We start from the raw sequence: 18,379 nt of genomic DNA, 5'->3' as shown, positions 1-18,379 counted from the left end.
TGGGTATGAACATTGGCACAGTTTTACTCATCAGACCGATGCTGATATGTTAAAAAATGACGAACATTGGCCGATACCGATATTAATGCCGATATTAGAGTGTTTGCTCAGTGACATGAATCTCTCAGCCTCTGACAGTAAATCTAGGAGAAATGTTTCCAGTATCCCACAACACTTTATCCAATCAGGAACCAGAACTCTACAAAGAGGCGGTCCTTGCGGATGTTGAGCTCAGGCTGTTTATCACTGAAGAAATCGGATCGTGGATTGTCACAGTCTCGTTCTTTTGCCACTGCTTTTGTGCGTGTGAAGCAGAGGTTGAAAGGTGTTCTGCTAACGGATTCATATCATAGTCACAGATTGTGTTTGTGCCTGTTTGTTTGTCTCAAACTCACTGTCAGACAGCTTTTTCCAACAGGAAATTAAACTTTATGTGGCTTTGTAAACCGCTCAGTCCTTGCTTCAAATTCTATAGAGAAAATCTGTAATTTTTCATCACAACACTCAGGATATTTTGATCCACTGATGTCTCCATCAGTAAGTTCAAATGTGTTATTTGGTGACTTTGGTGTTTGAAATGCTTCTTTTGGATTTACCTAAGTAAACACAAATGAATCAAATGTGTGATTCATTTGACATCTCATCTTTAGTGTGACATCTTTCAGGCTGGTTCTGGTGCTGCTGCTTCTTCTTCTTCTTCTTCTTCTTATTTTAGTGTTTCACTAAATAAGTTCAAATAAGTCCCAAATCTCTCAGTAAACTCCAATACATTTCAAAGAGAGCTGTAGTCAATGATTTATTTATCTCTGTGTTAACTTTTTTAGATATAAGCGAGCACCTAATTTAATGAATATCATGAATAATCAAAAAAAAAAAAATCAAACAGCAAATAACAAACCAAAGAATACTGAGCGGAATTTCTCTAAGCTTTTCTTAAAGTTCTGGAGTCCATCAGAAAGAATTCTCTTGGTGGAGAATGTCAACAGTTTTTGTTCACAGCAAGTCTGGTACACTTTCGTCAGCCATTCGTCGCTAAAGCTTCTGACAGTTTCTTCTCCTCCAGTTTCCTGAGTGCCACAATAGCCGCCTGGCATTTCAGCATTATGGGACTATTTATGGGACTATTTTCATTGGCAGTGGTCAGGATAATCCACTTGTCCACTTGTACTTTTTCACTCACTTAATTACGGTAATTTTCTGTGTCCCGGCTAAATTTAGCTTTTGTCAATGCAAACTTCTGGTGTATTAATCTGCTCTGTGCCAACCAATGAAATGCTGGGAATGGAGGGGGTCTGGCCCATGGCTCCTAGGCTTCTGTGGGCATGGGATCTCTTTGGACATCTATGCGCACACCAAGGCTTGTCATTATTGGAGGGTCTATGCCCCCCTACTTTAACTTTGGAGAGGCATAAAACCCAATTCCCCCCAGAGATGGTGCATGGGGCACAAGCATAGTCAAGTCTGATTCTGTCAGTGCCTCATACAACTACACTTAAAAACACAGAACTATCCTTTTAAAAGCAAAGTACACAATCTTTATTGGACTGTCCCATCAAAACTGTTGTACATTTCCCCTGAAATACCCACAATGCCTTTTTTATAATGATAATGCACAATGACAGTTGTATCGTTCATGTCGTCCCGTGTCTCTCAAGTATTCAGCCCCAGCATCGTCAACATCCACATCAAACATCCTCCAGAAGCCTCTGTCCAGGTCCACCAGGTGTCTCAGCTGGACAACTACCACAACAATGGTCACCAGTTCAAAGGTTCCCAGTCCGGCTCCTCCTCATCCACCAGCTACACCTACCACCACACAGACAACAGCCAGAAGATCCAGCACCACGGGTACAACGTAGTCTACCCAGGCCAGCACGGCTACCAGGTCCCTCAGTTTCAGCCTGTCACCTCCAAGAATGCTCTGGGTCGCTGCTTTCAGGAGACCACAGGCAGTCAGGTACACCTTCACACCTGTCTACTGTGTGCTATTTCAGGTGCACGTTGAATTACTCAAGCACATTTCCTCAGAGCTGATATTTTGTGTCATTATAATCTTAAATTAAAAAAACAGAGCACACTGCGGTGTAGTGGTTTCTGGTTTGAGTCCCTGTTTGAACGACAATGGCGTTTGCATGTTCTGTCTATGTGCATATGGCTTTTCTCCAGGTACTTAAGTTTCCTCCCACAGTACAAAAAGTAACCTATGGCCACTTGTGATTGACTGGCAACCTGTTAAGGATGTAACCTGTCAGCTAGGATTGGCTCCAGCCCCCCATGACCCTCATGTGGAGGACAGTTAGAGGGAGAGAGTATAAAAAACATGGCAGATAGTAGGTGAATGCTACTCTCCTCATCATGGTGGATAAGGAATAATGCAATTCCTTTGTACAGTTAATCAAGTGAAAACAACCTGTCCTCCAACTGAAACGTAACTATGGGCCGTTTTGGGTGCTGGTTTTGAAAATGTAGACATAGGTCGTAATTCCTGTATACGACCTATATGTACAGTGCAGTATTTTTCAACTCAAATATGCACATGTGTTACTGAAGTTAGGGTTAGGGCAAAAAAGACAGGGTTAGGCAGTAACCCTTGTCCACCACACTCATGTGCGGTGCTCTCGTCACTGAGCCGACTGCCGGTGGTGACTTCGGCGAAGCTACTAGATACCACTTCCAAGGAACTACCAGGTTGCTGTCATGTATACAACCACTAGGGGCGCTGGTTTTGACAATGTAGACATAGGTCGTGATTCATGCATACGACCTATATGTACATTTCATTGGAGGACAGTCTCAGTGAAAACCTTCTCCCAGTGGCCATTCGTACAGTGGATAACAATAGTGCAAAAAACTATCGTACCATGGCTGCTGTCACAATATCAAAATAAAAATATTGTACCTTGAATACTTTCACAATATCACAATAAATATCTTACCGATAATTCTATCACATAGTGCAGGGTAGTATATTCCAAACATACAAACATACAGCCATTCACTCTCACATTCGACCTGTCCAGGGTCTCCTCTGCTCCCTGTGACCCTCGCATGGTGTGTCAGAGAGGGAGTGGTGGACCGTCGATGTCCTCCATGTGTCCATCTGATGAAAGAGTTGTGTGTAAAATAAGATAAAGTAATAATTCTACCTCTCTTCTCTCACTGTGTATTTATCCCTATAACAGTGTGGGAAGGCTCTGCCAGGTCTCACTAAACAGGAACAGTGCTGTGGAACCTTTGGGACATCCTGGGGTTTCCACAAATGTCAGAAGTGTCCAAAGAAACCATGTAAGTACAGCTGTTTTCCTCTGATGTTTTTTTTTTCATGGCTGTATGTCTTGTCCTATGGAAACCTCTGCATGGCCCTGAACATTTGCTCTCTTTTACCATCTGTTGTCCTAATTACATCCCTGGGTGCATGTGCACTTCTTTCAAAGAAGCTGTTTCAATATGATAGGACAGTGAGGTTCACCGTCAGTCTAAATGTGCACATCTTTTACAACATGATAATAAATCATCTTAAGAATAAATACCTTTATACTATTATAGTCGTACACATTACACAACACATGAACCACAAATCATTGATTTTCTGTTTTAAATACACATTACTGTGATTGAACAACTACCATCCATCTCACATGGATGAGGGTCGAGACCTTAATCTGTGTATGAGTTGCAAAGCATGAGTGTAAATGAATTGTGGATAAACAATATAAGATATTATGAATATTAAATTCTTCCTGACTTCAACTTTATAATATGTGTTTTTTTTTTCTTTATTCCACTCTATTACTATTGTTATTAAAAATATTATACCTCAGAACTACATTATACATTTCACTGAGTGCTACTGTGAACTTGTTCACATAGAGTTGAGACAGATGGTTGTCCTTGATTCTTCAGTCTTCCTCTTCGTTTCGGTGTGGCGGCGATACAATGCCGCATACAGGTCTGGTACGCTTAGAGTCGTTTTGGGCATTTTGTGTGGATAAAGATTTGTTTAAAGAAATCTTTTCCAAAATGACAGAGGAAAAGCTTGTTTTAAAGTTCTATTTCTGTGTGGATAAGGCCTAAGACTGGGTCTGTTCACACTATGTAACTCATATAACTAAACACCTGCTCCTCTAAAAAAAGAGGTGGTGTTTGTCATGTATATCATATATCATTCCTTCACTGTTAAAATGTATCGCCTCTTCTTTTTTCTCCTAACAGCAATCCCTCTGATCGACTGTCCACAAGGCTACAAGAGAATCAACAGCTCTCATTGCCAAGGTAAACATGTTTTTTTCTCTTTTGCATTATATCATATTTAGGGATGGTGACCTTTGGGACACTCTACATTTATTTTGTATTATTTACATTTAAAAAGTCAGATTTTAGTCGGACTAAGACAATAATTTGGTTTTCTTAATGTCATGTAAACATGTTAGTCTGATCAAACTAGTCTGTAATCAGGCCTTAAAAGTTAGGCCTGATGAGGCCCGAGCTGACAAGTACATTTTGATTGACAGCCCGAACACGTTTACAGCCATTTACATAGGCCACTTGGAAGTTGGAACAAAGAAATAAAATAAGTCCTCTGTTAACATCGTAACATCTCAGCACCCTAAAAAAAAAAATATATATATATATATATATACATATATATGTATAACATGAAAGTTATCAGAGTGAGTCTGTTAAAATAAAAACAACTCTGGGATAAGTGTGACAGATTTGAGATTCAAGCAAGGACAGTAATAAAGACTGTATTGATGTCTGTGTAGCCTTTCATTTGTCCTTTTTTGTCATTTTTATTGACTCCCAGATTTTGACGAGTGCCAGCTGCAGGGTGTATGTCCCAATGGAAACTGTATGAACACCGTGGGCAGCTACAGGTGCATGTGTAAAGCCGGCTACATTCCCGACCCCACGCTCACCACGTGCATATGTAAGATCTGCTCTCTGACATGTTCTATCACACTTTCTTTCTCATGCACTGTGTTTCTCAAACGAAACAAAATCCAACACAACAGAAATATTATATTGACGTAAATGAGTTGATTAGGTTTGCATGGCCATCTGTGCAGATTCCAGTACTTCTTCTTTACACCTGCTGCAAACAGCAAGCAGTGTTTATGACTCAAAGGCTGATAGGAAAGTGTGTTTGAAAGCAATATGAATGCAGTGCATGGATAAAAGCATGGTGTTCAACAGCAGCATTGTGATGAGTCTTGAGAGTGATTGATTTTGTCTTGTGTTTTCCGAGGTGCTTCTGCTTTGTAAAAGTGTCTGTACATTGTTGGTGTTCGGTCACCATTACAGTATATAAGTGTGAATTACCGATGTTGACATTGTCACGTTAAAAAGTGACATTTCTGACAGCATTGTGCTTGACGATAGGTGTCTGTGAAGGCATCGCAGCTCTAACGTTACCGACAGTGTGCATGTGCGTCTGCATGTGAGCTGCCTAATTATTATGGCTCCAACTTTCTTCGTCCAAATGCAGTCAATGCTCAAGGCGGAGTAGACGTCATCGGTACTTTTGAAACTTTTATAATCATCAGTCCAAGTCATTATTGCTCAAGCACTGGTACTGTATGTGCTCAGTGGGAGTGGGGCTGGTGTTTTTGCTGAATCAAAATAAATTTCACTAAAATTGAAGCCAGCTCCTTGACTTCTGGTCAGCAATAAAACCTCGTTGTTGATCTAAAATGTTAACATTGCCTTTGGGCCAAAAATGAAAAAGTCGTTCAAATATCAATGTTGTGAGGGGGCAACAGCAGAGCACTGCTGCGTCCCTTTGTGTACAGCTAAACACAAGACACAAACAAACTGCTGCAGACAATGACTGGAGAACATCTCTATGTCTTTGGCTGACTGACTGAAAATAAGGAAGTGACTGTGCATAATAGTCATCAGAATCAGAATCAGAATCACCTTTATTGTCATTATACAGTGTACAACGAGATTAAAGGACAGCTCTAGTAGTGCAAGTGAAGAGATAAGAGTATCCATCCATTATCTACTGCTTTTGGGTCACTGTGCCAATCTCAGCTGACATAGGGTGACTGGCAGTTCGCCAGTCCATCGCAGGGCCCCACAAACAACCATTCACTCACATTCACACCTACGGTCAATTTAGAGTGACCAATTTACCTAATCAACATATTCCATGTTGGAAGCCTGAGAACCCGGAGAACCCCGGGGGAAAACCCACGCACACATGGGGAGAACATGCAAACTCCATGCAGAAAGGCAGAATAAAGCCAACTTTACAGTATCACCAAAACTGTTTCTTCCAAGGGTTCAGCAGAAGAGATGTATTATATTAAGTGTATTGTAAGATTACAAGAAATTGAAAAGTTGACGGGATGTGAAAGGATTATTGCGTACAGTTTTCATTAAAATATACGAAAAACGGAATGGAGGAACACTGATTGTGTCATCAGTATAACTGGAGACTTATGAAAACTCTTCATCAATATTTACCAGGAATTCTGTGTCAGTGAGGTAAGATTTTAACCAATTAAAAACAGTACCAGATAAGCCAGTGGTTGCAGGGTCTATCGATCAATAATTTTCTTCCAAATTGGATTTGAACCCACAAAGAGTGTTAATAGAGAGATACTGTGGGTCAGGAGACAGTCCTGAACACAAGGAGCCAAATATGAAAACTGAAACAAACACAACTGCATACATATCTTATTAGGAAAGGTGGCCTGAATGCTTACTGTCAAGTTGACAATCTGACAAAGAGCAGAGGGAATCCTGGAGTTTGTGGATGTACTGACACATATTCAGCTCTGACGTGCTGTTGTTTAAAGAATCAGATACATGAGAAGCAACCATATACTTTTTTGTTTCTTTTAGTAACCTTATTATGATTTCATTTTTGTCATATATAGTCCCCCTCCCATCCACCCTAACCCTGCATGCAGCCTGTAAGGGCGCAGTGCATGCAAACAATTACATCCAAAATAAACAAAGAAAGGAAAAATCACCTCTTCCCACACAGATACATGCAGCTCCTGAAGCTGCATCCCCTAAATGTTTTGTAGACTAGTGGAGCCGGGAATCGAACCCGTAACCTCCAAGTTGAAAGATGACTCGTTTTACCACTGAGGGAGAAAGGGAGAAGCCCAAATGGTCCTGAGATCAGACAGGAAACAAGAAAAAGATGGGGTCTGACACTTTATGGCAAAAAGGAAGTCTAAGCTAAACCTTTCTGCATGTTTTAATACCAGACTTTGATAGTGCATGAATATTGGCATGAAAACTGCAACATGTCTGTGTTTTGTGTTTCTGATTTGATCACAACATGTGGTCGATTGACTTCTCACTGTAAATGACGTGTTTTTCTTAATGCACTCTGGTGTTGTAGAACAAAATGTGTCAAAGGGGAAGGTTTCTTATGGTGAAGGGGACTCTCTTTATTTCTCCACTTTCTGTCCTCTCTCTTTCTTCCATGTATGCGTCTCCTACACTATGGTGCACCACTTCCTCCACCTCTTCTCCTCCTCCTCTGCCTCCTTTTCGTCCACCTCCCACGCTCCTCTTCAGCTGACACGCCTGCCGTCCGAGAGGAGAAGGGGGCTTGCTTCCGTTTGGTCAGCTCAGGGAGACAGTGTTTGCACCCAGTTTCTGCCCAACTGAGCAAACAGCTCTGCTGCTGCAGTGTGGGCAAAGCCTGGGGCCCTCACTGCGACAAATGCCCCCCTCCAGGCACAGGTAAGGTCTCCAGCCACATCAGACACTCACCCTGTCTCAATGAGAACTACAGTGGAGGGAACTGCACACCAAATACCATTCAGGTGTCTAGTTTGGCCATTAGACATGGACTGTAAAGTAAGAGTCAGCCATCTGTGATTGCCTTGTTTCATTTGGTTTACACCAGACTCTAACTGGCTTCATTACTGGCAAGAACTAAACACAGTATCTTCTCTCGTGCCCAACATTGAAACTAGCTCAGTTTATACGAGACCACTGTGGCGACTTATTTCAAAAAAGTAACAAGCAATACATCTTGTGACTCAGGCCAAACCTTAGCTACTTTTCCGAGTAAGAAAGTCATTAGTTCTGGTGGTTCCATCATATGGAAATGCTCTATATTAGGATTATATTCCAATATAATCTAATAATACTCAACAATAACATAACAATTTTAACATTAACCAATTAAGAAAGAAACAAAAATGGATAAGCAATGACCTATGGAGGAAAGTGGTGTTGTGAAAACATATTTTTGTGCAACTGGATATTCTAGGTTTGTTTAAACAGGACTTGCTTATTATGTAATGACCTGTAGGGGGCGAACATTACAGACGTTTGGTCTGAAGTGGTCAGTGAAACATAAATCCTGGGCCTTTCACACCACGTAGACCACTTTATACCACATCTATTCAAAGTAGTAACACTATTAATGAAATAAATGTCAATGGAATGTGTGTTGAAAAGTAAGACATTACGTTAGACAGTAAGAGCTTGAGAATCCAGGAGAAACCAGATTTAAAAAGGTTTAAAAATGCACACATATCACGTGTCTTATTTCTCTTATCTTGCTACATACTTTCCATCTGCATGGTTTTTTATCAGCTTGGCCGAGTAGTTGCTCTTTTTTAGTGTTGCTTGTAAAGTAGATGATTTCACACCTGATACCTATCTTTAGTTGGATGCTGGTACATTTCATTGGATTTTTAAAAGGTTTATTTTGTTTGTTTCATGTATGTCTGAGGATACTAACTGAATGGAAGTAAGAACAACCAGCAGTTATTAGAAGGAGCTCAACAAACATCTATATTTGGTTGGAGAGGCAGTATATATAGCTGTCATTGTGATGGTCAATTGTCTTCCAATCATTGAGGATGATTTATTAAAACAGTATTATTGCACCCCCACTTCCATTCACATTCACATAGGGGCAACTGGTTGTAGCGCCACCACCAGGTGAGTGGGTCTTTAATGAGGTCTAGTGGCTGTTGGCTTGTAGGTAACGTGATATGGATACTGACTCAAGTTTTCTTGGGAAAGCCTGTGGAAATGGTTTTGCATGACTTCAAGACTCTTCTCCTTTGTGGCACATGTGGCACGCCCTCCCCTCCAACAGGTGGTGCTCTGGCATAGCGCCCTCTGTTTTCCTTCTGTAATATCGCCTCCCACCATTTAAAAGTGTGTTACAGCAGTTTACATTTACAGTTGTGTTTGACTTCTGTGTGTGAGCAATCCGGGGATTTCTAACAGTATTATTCCTAATTGCATGGTAAATGATTAGCTGACACAGTACCTAGTGCTAGGTTGGTATTACACACACACACACACACACTCAACAGTGCCTCGCTGGAGCACTCATTCATGCTCAAACATAAATTGTATGTTTCCTCAGATCACAGACTCAGCTCAGCCCAGGTTAAGTGCATTATTATTATGTTTCCTGAACACTAATACTGGACATCGGATCTTATTCCAAGTGGGTCAGGAGTCTTCCAGTCGTGCATGGAAGATTATAAGATAATATAGTTATGCTCAGTGGTGTGTGGTTGGAGATGAAGTAAGTGCAATTTCAGTGACTATGTAGAACGCAGCAGGGACGAAAATGTGCCTCCTTTGAAGATGAGTCGTGCAGTTACCGCTGCAGAGATCATGTTGGCTGAGACTCGGCTGCTGCTGCTGATGGATTGATAATGATGAGGGATTCCAAGATGTAGCACAGTCGTATTTGTTTGACTGTAAATCAGTAAATGAGGTTGTTTTGGGCAGTAAAAAATACTTCATTCACAAACACATTGCTGCTGTACTCTGTAGTGTCTGTTCCAACCACATGATGATTTTACACATGATTTTTTTCCTTGGTGTGTCTAGAGTGAACCGCTCCTATACCTCTGATATTTTGGGGCAAGTGAGTGTTAGATTGGCAGCAGCCATGTTGCGTTGATGTTTACCTGCCGTCTCCGGCTGTTCACTGCACGTGTGATTCCCAGCACAGGTAGACGTGGACTTTACGCTAACAGGGATTCTCACGTCACCTGTACACCTGTGCACAAGTAATGTTTTGTAGGCAAGAGTTGGAATGGCAGCACATTGTGTCGACTTCTACTGTTGCAACATTTTCATAGAGTTAGGAGGAGAAAACTATTTTGGTAATGTTCCTGGAGAGGATGTGTGTGAGGACAGTTGTTGGATTTAATAGGAAAGAGATGCGTGAGTGGAGGGAGATGACATGCAACAAAGTCTTTAGCCACTCGGCTACAGTGTGCCTTGAGAGCCACGTTTTCAGTCAGGTCTCAGCACAGGTGTCCAGCAGGGGGCACACGCGGCCTCGTCAGCATTGACTTATTGTCTCTTTACATAGTCGTCAGTTGTATTCTTTAACTTATTTGATTGTTTGCAGTTCTTCTGACTTTAATGTCCATAAATATGTGGAAAAATAAAGTTTGGATACAAAAATACACAATTTATATAGCAACATATTGTTGTTAGGGATTTGGCTCTGAACTGTCGAGGTAAGGGAGCTGCTGATAACTTTAAAGAACCAATCGCACCATCGTTTTTTCAGAGGTTAATTATTACCATTATACTAGAAACAATGTCAATCAAAAAGACTTAAAACTTGTTTTATATTTGTTTTTATGATGTAGCTAAATTCAAAGAGATCTGTCCTGGTGGAATGGGCTACACTGTTCTACCAAACCCGCCGGTCCATAAGCCGGTCATCATTTACCAGCAGCCCATTGACCTGCTCCCACCTCAGCCCCTACCCACACCAGAGAGACCAGTGGAGGCTTTTGGGCAACCAGATGAGATCATTCCAGGTGAGCCTCCATCATGTCAACTACTAATGCATATTCAGTGTTGTTATTTATTATATGTATATTGTTATTTAATAATGCATTATTGCCTAGCATGAACTAGATGATGTGATGATGAGTAAACGAGAAGACAACAACAATTTTTAATTTATGAAAAACCTCTTAGGATTGTGATGTCAGAAGGTTTAGTGAGGGATCGCAAGTTTAAAAAAACAACAACATGTTTTCACATGGGAAATGTCCTCCACCTTCTTTTGGGTGTTCCAAAGATGTAATTCCTCCACTCACAGAGTGATGCATTTTTCATTTAATCTGTGCAGGCGAGGTGGAAGAAGCACACCGTGTTAGTAAAGGTTGACAGCTTCATACAGCAGCGCTGTGGCTGACAAAGGCTTAGACGCACACATGAAACATTTCAGAGTCAGAAGAGGCTTTAATTGTGCTGTGTAGAGGAGCTTGATGCTGCAACGGAGAACTTTGGGCTGTGTTTGGGAGCTTTGAGCTGCAGTAAAGGCGGTTGGGAGGAGAACAGGAGGGGCTGTGGTAAAGAACTTGGCAAGGATCAAGGAACTTCGATCTGTGGAGCTGTAGAGGGCAGCATTGCATCTCAGTGGTGGACATTTTCAGAAGATCAGCAAGATTCTTGAAGAAAGCTTTGAGTGAGGAAGAGAATCCAGAAGGATTAAGGACCGATTATGAGGACCAAAGAATGATGGGTAATTTTGGTTTCAGATGTGCATTCTAGCACTAAAAATAAACCTAGACACTAAGTAGTATTGTATTTCAATCACAATTACTATTTTGGCTTCTTGCAAACATGATTCTGACAACAGAAAGCAAAGAAAATCAAGTTTGTTTGTGTAATTACTAGTGCTGTCAGTTAAACGCGTTATTAACGGCGTTAACACAAACCCATTTTTTTGGCGTGCATTTTTTTATCACGAGATTAATGTTCCTTTTGGCCTAGCAAACTTTGTATCCTCCACTTCAGCCTCTCAGCCATCGTCACGATGACTGAAAGTTTGCCTGGGAAAGTTTACCAAAAGCTGGAGTTCCTGACACCATCAGCTCTCTCCTCTCCTGTGCTGTCCAAACCACTTGAAGCCTTCTCAGCAGCGCGAGTCGGTCCAGGAACTGGATTAAACAAAACTGTCTGGTGTAGAGTTACTTGGTGGAAGTTTCATACGGTTGTTGCAGAGAAAGGGAGGGGTCCAACAAGGGTACTTGAGTACTCTTGTCTAAAACTGTCTCCTGCTCACATCATCTGCTGTCAAAACACCACTTGACCTTGTCCATGCTAGCAAATGACTGAGCCAGTTTAACCAATCACAGCGTGTTAGCCAAGCTCAAGTCGTGGCATTGGGGACATTGTCATCGCTTTATTCAGTGAAATAAAACAGAAGTACATGTTGTTGAAACACGACTCTTCCCATGATGCTGAGCGGGTCATGGATGATCTAAGTGCTCCCTGTGCTCGCTCTCACATACAGCAGGAACATGTTCGTGACAATAAAGTTCAGTTCATGATGGCAAACGTCTACCTCTGCATCCGTCGTTATTTTTTATGCTCCACTTGGACACAACAGTACAAACTCTCGTGTAAGCCTTGCTTTCACTATGTTGTTCTCTTGGCAACAAGGATGTTGTTCTCATGGAAAAATGACTTTTTTGTGTTTGACACAAAATAACTGTATCCAAAACCATGAAGGAAATCGTGTTGAGCTGGTACGGATCATATTTTTCCAAACAGGGACATTTATTGAGACAATAAGAACAATAAAACATAAATGTGATTCTGTTTACTACAGAATATTTTAATTATGAAGACATGATTACTCTTCAGCTGTGCATCATCCAGCATCATTTTTATTGACTCAACTGCAAGTCCTGCCAAACAAAACCAGTTATTTTGATGAATTGTATTCAGGCAGCACAGAGGGAGACCTTCCTCATGCCTTTTGTGCGTTCCTATGATGAATGAAAGTATCGTTTGAAGTGTGGTCTAAATTCAACAGCCTCACTATGCCAGTGTTGTAAATTGCATCACTGTGAGATGAACAGCATTGTCACTTTTTCAAATTACAGCTCAGAGAGTAACACTACAGATCCTGATTTATGATGTCTCCTGCATGTGATTAGGGACCCGGATCTGAAAAGAAACATCCCTCCTTTGACATTAGTTTGTCGAGGACAAGGATTAAAGTGCTTTGGCTCACTTCACATTCTGTTCAAACACAGCCCAGCCCACCAGCATTTAGAGGAGGGACATAGAGGCGGAGATAAACCTGGCTGAGGGAGGGAAAGGAGCCTCAGCCTCCTCTGTTATTATTCAGGACATGCTTGGCAGACATCAAGGGAAGGAGAAATGGTGCTAGATCCTAACCAAAGCCAGACAGAATGCAAATTGCTGCTAAGATTCTCTGGCATAAGGAAGCAAAGAATGTTCTCGCCAGGTGCACAGGACAGGCCTTAAAAGCAAGCTGACAGAAATCCACCACCCAAAACCTGTGTAGATCAGACTCACATGGCACCCAGCTGCAACGTAAGTTGACCTGATCTGGGTCGTAGGAAGAGACACGAGTGCATTTACGTGCATGTTAAAAGTCTGATTCTAATCTCAATGTCAGGTTAGTCCGACTAAAATTGAGCTAGTCTTAGTCGGACTAACGTACCTGGATAATGCGATTCATAATCCAATTACTCCTGCATGTATATTGGTTAAACAGAGTTTAGTAAAGTTAAGTTTAAATTACTGACGGACAAAGCTGTTTTCTTTAAGGCCCAAGATTACTAAATTACAAGTGGATGCAACTGGGCTTTTGCATCTGCTTTTAGAAAGGAAGTTCCTGACCTTTGTTCCCCCTTCCAGAAAAAGATGATGATGATGATGATGATGATGAAGATGACTGCTGCCATTCTCTACACAAGTTTTCCCATAATGCAATCGTAAACACTCACCTGAATTACACCGGCTTTTGTAGTATTTTCACCACAAAACGGGAAATATAATCAGTCACTCATTACTCTTTAAACATGGGAGGTCTATTACGATGCATTAAAGGTCCAGTGTGTGAAAATGAGTGACATCTAATGGTGAGACTGTAGATTGGAACAAACAGAAGACTCCTCTATCCACTTCTCCTTTTCCTCCAAGCGTGTCAGGGAACTACGGTAGCCCTCACATACCAGAAAGGATTTAAACACTATTTCACAACTCTGTCTTTATTGGTTTATGCATCCGGTTTAGCTGGGGGAGAAGGCATTCACCATTGTTTGCAAACGACGCAGGTTTTCACATATGCAACACTAAATGTCAATACTACATCATTTTTCCAAATACGCACTCATGTTTCTTTTCTATCTTTGGGCAGTAGCAACAACTGCACCAGAGCAGGTAGGTTGGGTGTTTTAAAGAGCGAAACTGCAGCAGCAGTATGCATGCACAGTCACATTCAGAAACACCATTGCATGAAGTCAGCGTCATTGCTGCATGACTTTGGCTGTTCAGCACACAGCAGTGAGTCCCTGCGTGAACCGCTGATGTTTGTATGTGCACATAAGTAACAGATGGACTGAACTCCTAAAGACCATGTTCCAGACAGAGGTCAGTGCAGAAGTGGTAGAGACGGTCTTTGCTTCCTGGCTTTGCTCGCTGAGCTGTTCATTCTTGCTCTGTTAATAAACTGTTAAGATGCCATGTAAGCTAAATGCTAATCTGCTTCCGAGCACAGCAACTGTTTTGCATGTCAGACATTGTGCAAAGTTTATGCAACATGTGCATACAGTGCTTTGTCGACCTTGTCCCTTTGGTATAATTGTGTGTCTTGTTGTTGAAGGAGCTGATAGTTCCTGGGTTTAGCGATAGGCCATTAGTTGAGCCAATCCTGCCCCAGCTATCACCGGGTGTGTCCACTGTCAAGATGGAGGCAGCCTTCCCAGGTGTCTGTTTCTCTACACTTCATACTTTGTGGTACATCTATAGCCAGTGAAGCTTAGAATACTCTGTCAGTGTCAGTTTTGTTCAAGTTCACTCAGGGTTTGCAAGATCCAAGTTAACTTTTTAGCTTCTGCCGAGGTCAGACCACACATTTTAAGCACAACTGACTATATGCAGTCATGAAAAGCTAATGATGACAGTAGATGTTCTACAGTCGGTGTCTTCAGAAGTTACCAAGAGTATTTCATGATGGATTATAGACTATGGATGGACGCAGCGGTGTTGTCCTCTCTCAATGCTCACAGCACAGATTTGTGGCTCTGTGATTGCTTAATGCAATTATTTAGGGGCCACATGAGAAACATTGAGGGCCGGAGCGATGGGCTGAATTTATTCTGCTCAATATTAATTTATCTCTTTGTAAAAAAAGCAGTAAATTGTATTGTTTTGGTGTAAATTTGGCAACATACAAACATAATATATATATGTATATATAGATACGTGCGTCCTTACGTCAGGCTTTTCAAAATAAAAGCAACACAGTTGTATTGCATGCGCAGCATAAATACTTGTTTATCCGTGTTTATGACTGACATACCCCGGGCCAGACAGTGATGCCCAAAGGGCCATATGTGGCCATAAGGTCTGGCTTAATGTAACAGTGATTGCAAGAGACCAAAACATTGTGTAGTCTGACCTTGGCATTAAAGTCATGTTACAGGGTTTTATTCTATTTAAGTGTGGGTGTCTGATCTGACCTGTCAGCTTGCTGCAGATTGTTGTAGACATTCAACTCAGGTTCTCTGAGAGTGCTACAGCAGAATCATTTTAGTGACTTGAAACTTTAAGTCAAACAGCAGAAAAAGGAGCAACATCATGGGATCAACACGAGTATTCAATAATTTGCTTGATCTATTTTTAAGATATTGGAAATATGCAAAAAAAATGATTGCATTTATAATAACAAATCTTTCTACTTTAATGACGACCTAATTTGTGGTGCAACTATTATCACAAGAAGGCAGCAGCAGCAAGCATTGAGTTAGTGGACTTCAGTTATGAAATTGAACAGACTTCTTGAATGCATCTTAAAGCTGCTCCTCAAATTTCAACATGCTGTAGATTTAGCACAAGTGATGATTTACCAGGGTCTGTGAATGCATCTCAACACACTGAACCCTGCATTACTTTCAGAAGCCATCATTTGGTGGAGTTTGGAATATTTCATAAATACCATTAAATACCCATCCCTATCTGTTAAAGCAATTTTACAACACATCCCTCTGTTACAATGTTCATGTTCAAGAGAATCGGGAATGGGACCTTTCTGGCTAAATAAAGGATAAAGTAAAATGATATTATTTTTTGTACAGTAAAATAATATATTCTTTTCAATAGTAAAATGGATGGCAACAAGACAGATAAACAACACCAGCATGGCTGAGCTAATGTGAATTCAAAGCTGTTTAAGCTGTCTGACTGTCTATTTACCATGATTTTAGTATTTTTGGAATCATTTTAGTATTTTGGGAATATTGTTTACTGGCATCATTTTGATATTTTTACAGTGTCCTGCTTTTTTTTAAGCAAGACTGCATGTAGTGTAAAGTAGCTTAATGAATAGCATCCAACACTAAACTTCATTTTGTGCACATGAACAAACTAAGAGAGTATTGACAGCTGAAGGAGGTTATCGTATAGTATATATTAGGGTTGTGATAGATTGTTCGTGTGCACCACAACATGAATGTGGAGGAAGTGAGACTCGACCTGTACATCAGTTACTGCTGAAATGATCGATGAAAGTGTCATACATTTCAAAGAGGATCCTCTTTGTATGGGCAGCACACCTGTTCTCCTCTGTACCTTCATCCATGAGCCTCTGGGCTGTATCCAACACGTTTGTTTTCCTGGAGTATATGGTGTCGTAATTAAAATGACATCATCAAAATTGTTAGTCAGGTCCAGCAGAAATAAATATACAATAAATACCAAAACCAAAAGTAATAATTAAGAGCATTATAGTAAATAATAAATAAAACCTATTGAACATAGATGAATAACCGAGTGGCAATACTTTGTCTTTACAGAAAATGAAAACTCACCATACAGATGTGACTTAAATAAACTGATACCAAAGCACACTTTCCCAAAACCTTCAATGTGCAGCATATGATTGATACAGACAGAGTATACATTGAATGAATGATCAAATATAGATTTGCTAAAATGTGTTCTTTTTATTTGTTTTGCTTTTGTAGAGGTTGTGGAGAAAACCTCTCCACCTGCACCAGTGGAGATCCTCCCATCAAATGCAGGCCAGGACATCGCCCCCTCACAGTCATCTGGTAACAATGAAATATTCTATAATCTTGATTTCTTACTTTTCATTTAAAAAAAAATAAATAATAATAATTTTCTTCTCTGGCTTTTTGTAAATCATGTTAGTATCTATGCTCTTACTTTGACACAAATGTACATACATACAGAATATCCATTTATGAATATACATGTATGAGGTATGAACACATTTGACATATGTTATTAATATCAGAATCAGAATAGCCTTTATTGTCGTTATTTTGTGGACAACGAAATTTGGGTGCCACTCCCTTGGTGCAAAATACAAATATATAAATAACAATTTTAAAAGAGAAAATAGAAATATTAACAATAAAATAAGAATAAGAACTGTTGTTTGCATTTTTTTCAGAAACTATGACTATGTATAAATTAACATAAGATAACAAAATATAGCAGCAGCATAATATACTGTATGTAAATGTATGCGTCATAGTGAATTATGTATGCGACATAAATGGCAGTATGGGTATTAACTGCTAGCTAGTTTCCAACTTCTGATTGAATAAATACCCTGAAATTTTAACTCTGTAAGTATATTACTCTATTTATAATATTACTATAATAATTTAATGGAGGATCTATGGGGCACCACTTTCAATTTTACAATCTGGCACCCCATAGTTGACATTTGAGGAAGTTGAAGAGGTCAGGATGCTGCAGGTCTGACAGCTCATAGAATCCATGTGAGTCATGTGATGTCTGGAGTTCTATAGATATTAATCGGGTATACAGTAAATTTTATGAGTTGATGAAACTCTGACTTTAAAAAGCCTGAACTGAAATGATTGGCTCTGTTAAAATGTAAATTTAAAACCAATAAACAAGAGGTCACAAACAAAACTAAGGATTCCAAGGAGCGATTTTTGCCCCCATTTAATCACAATCGGCCTCATTGTCACTTGCATGAGGCGATTTTGCGGACATTGTGGACTTGTGGTACTTTTATATGAAACGTTTAACTTGTGGTACTCTCATTTTATGTTTCGCTTCCTTGGTATTTTACAACATCTAGTAAGACTCATTATAACGAGTGTAAAACTGCTGCCACGTTTCACTCTCTCTCCCTCCCTCTCTCTCTCTGTCTATTTGTTTTTCTCTCTCTCTTTCTCTTCGGGCCCAGAGGTGGATGAGTGTCAGATCCACCGTTACATCTGTGGTCAGGGGATTTGTTACAACACCATTGATGGCTACACCTGCCACTGCAATGAGGGATACCGTCTGGATGATGCTCACAACACCTGTGTAGGTGAGGAGTCCACTGGTCAAAGTCCTTCTGCAGCACTGACCGCACTCA

The 18,379-nt window shown here is 40.5% G+C and overlaps 1 protein-coding gene across 5 annotated transcripts in view; it reads left to right on the top strand.

Moving 5' to 3' along the window:
- Positions 1–18,379, top strand: part of ltbp1 (latent transforming growth factor beta binding protein 1) — a 115,668-nt gene that overhangs the window by 64,716 nt on the left and 32,573 nt on the right. For 2 of the 5 annotated variants that reach the window (XM_058651264.1, XM_058651263.1), the window contains exons 7-16: positions 1,656–1,957; positions 3,183–3,285; positions 4,213–4,272; positions 4,808–4,930; positions 7,543–7,710; positions 10,614–10,787; positions 14,156–14,178; positions 14,621–14,723; positions 16,983–17,069; positions 18,206–18,331. In XM_058651264.1, the coding sequence (XP_058507247.1) occupies positions 1,656–1,957; positions 3,183–3,285; positions 4,213–4,272; positions 4,808–4,930; positions 7,543–7,710; positions 10,614–10,787; positions 14,156–14,178; positions 14,621–14,723; positions 16,983–17,069; positions 18,206–18,331 (1,269 nt within the window). The remainder of the gene's footprint in view (positions 1–1,655; positions 1,958–3,182; positions 3,286–4,212; positions 4,273–4,807; positions 4,931–7,542; positions 7,711–10,613; positions 10,788–14,155; positions 14,179–14,620; positions 14,724–16,982; positions 17,070–18,205; positions 18,332–18,379) is intronic. The other 3 variants (XM_058651265.1, XM_058651267.1, XM_058651266.1) reach the window with 3 other exon arrangements.

Source organism: Solea solea, chromosome 15 (assembly GCF_958295425.1).
Source record: "Solea solea chromosome 15, fSolSol10.1, whole genome shotgun sequence".
NCBI lineage: Eukaryota > Metazoa > Chordata > Actinopteri > Pleuronectiformes > Soleidae > Solea > Solea solea.
The sequence above is the reverse complement of the archived record's forward strand: the minus strand, read 5'-3'. Positions and strand labels throughout refer to the sequence as shown.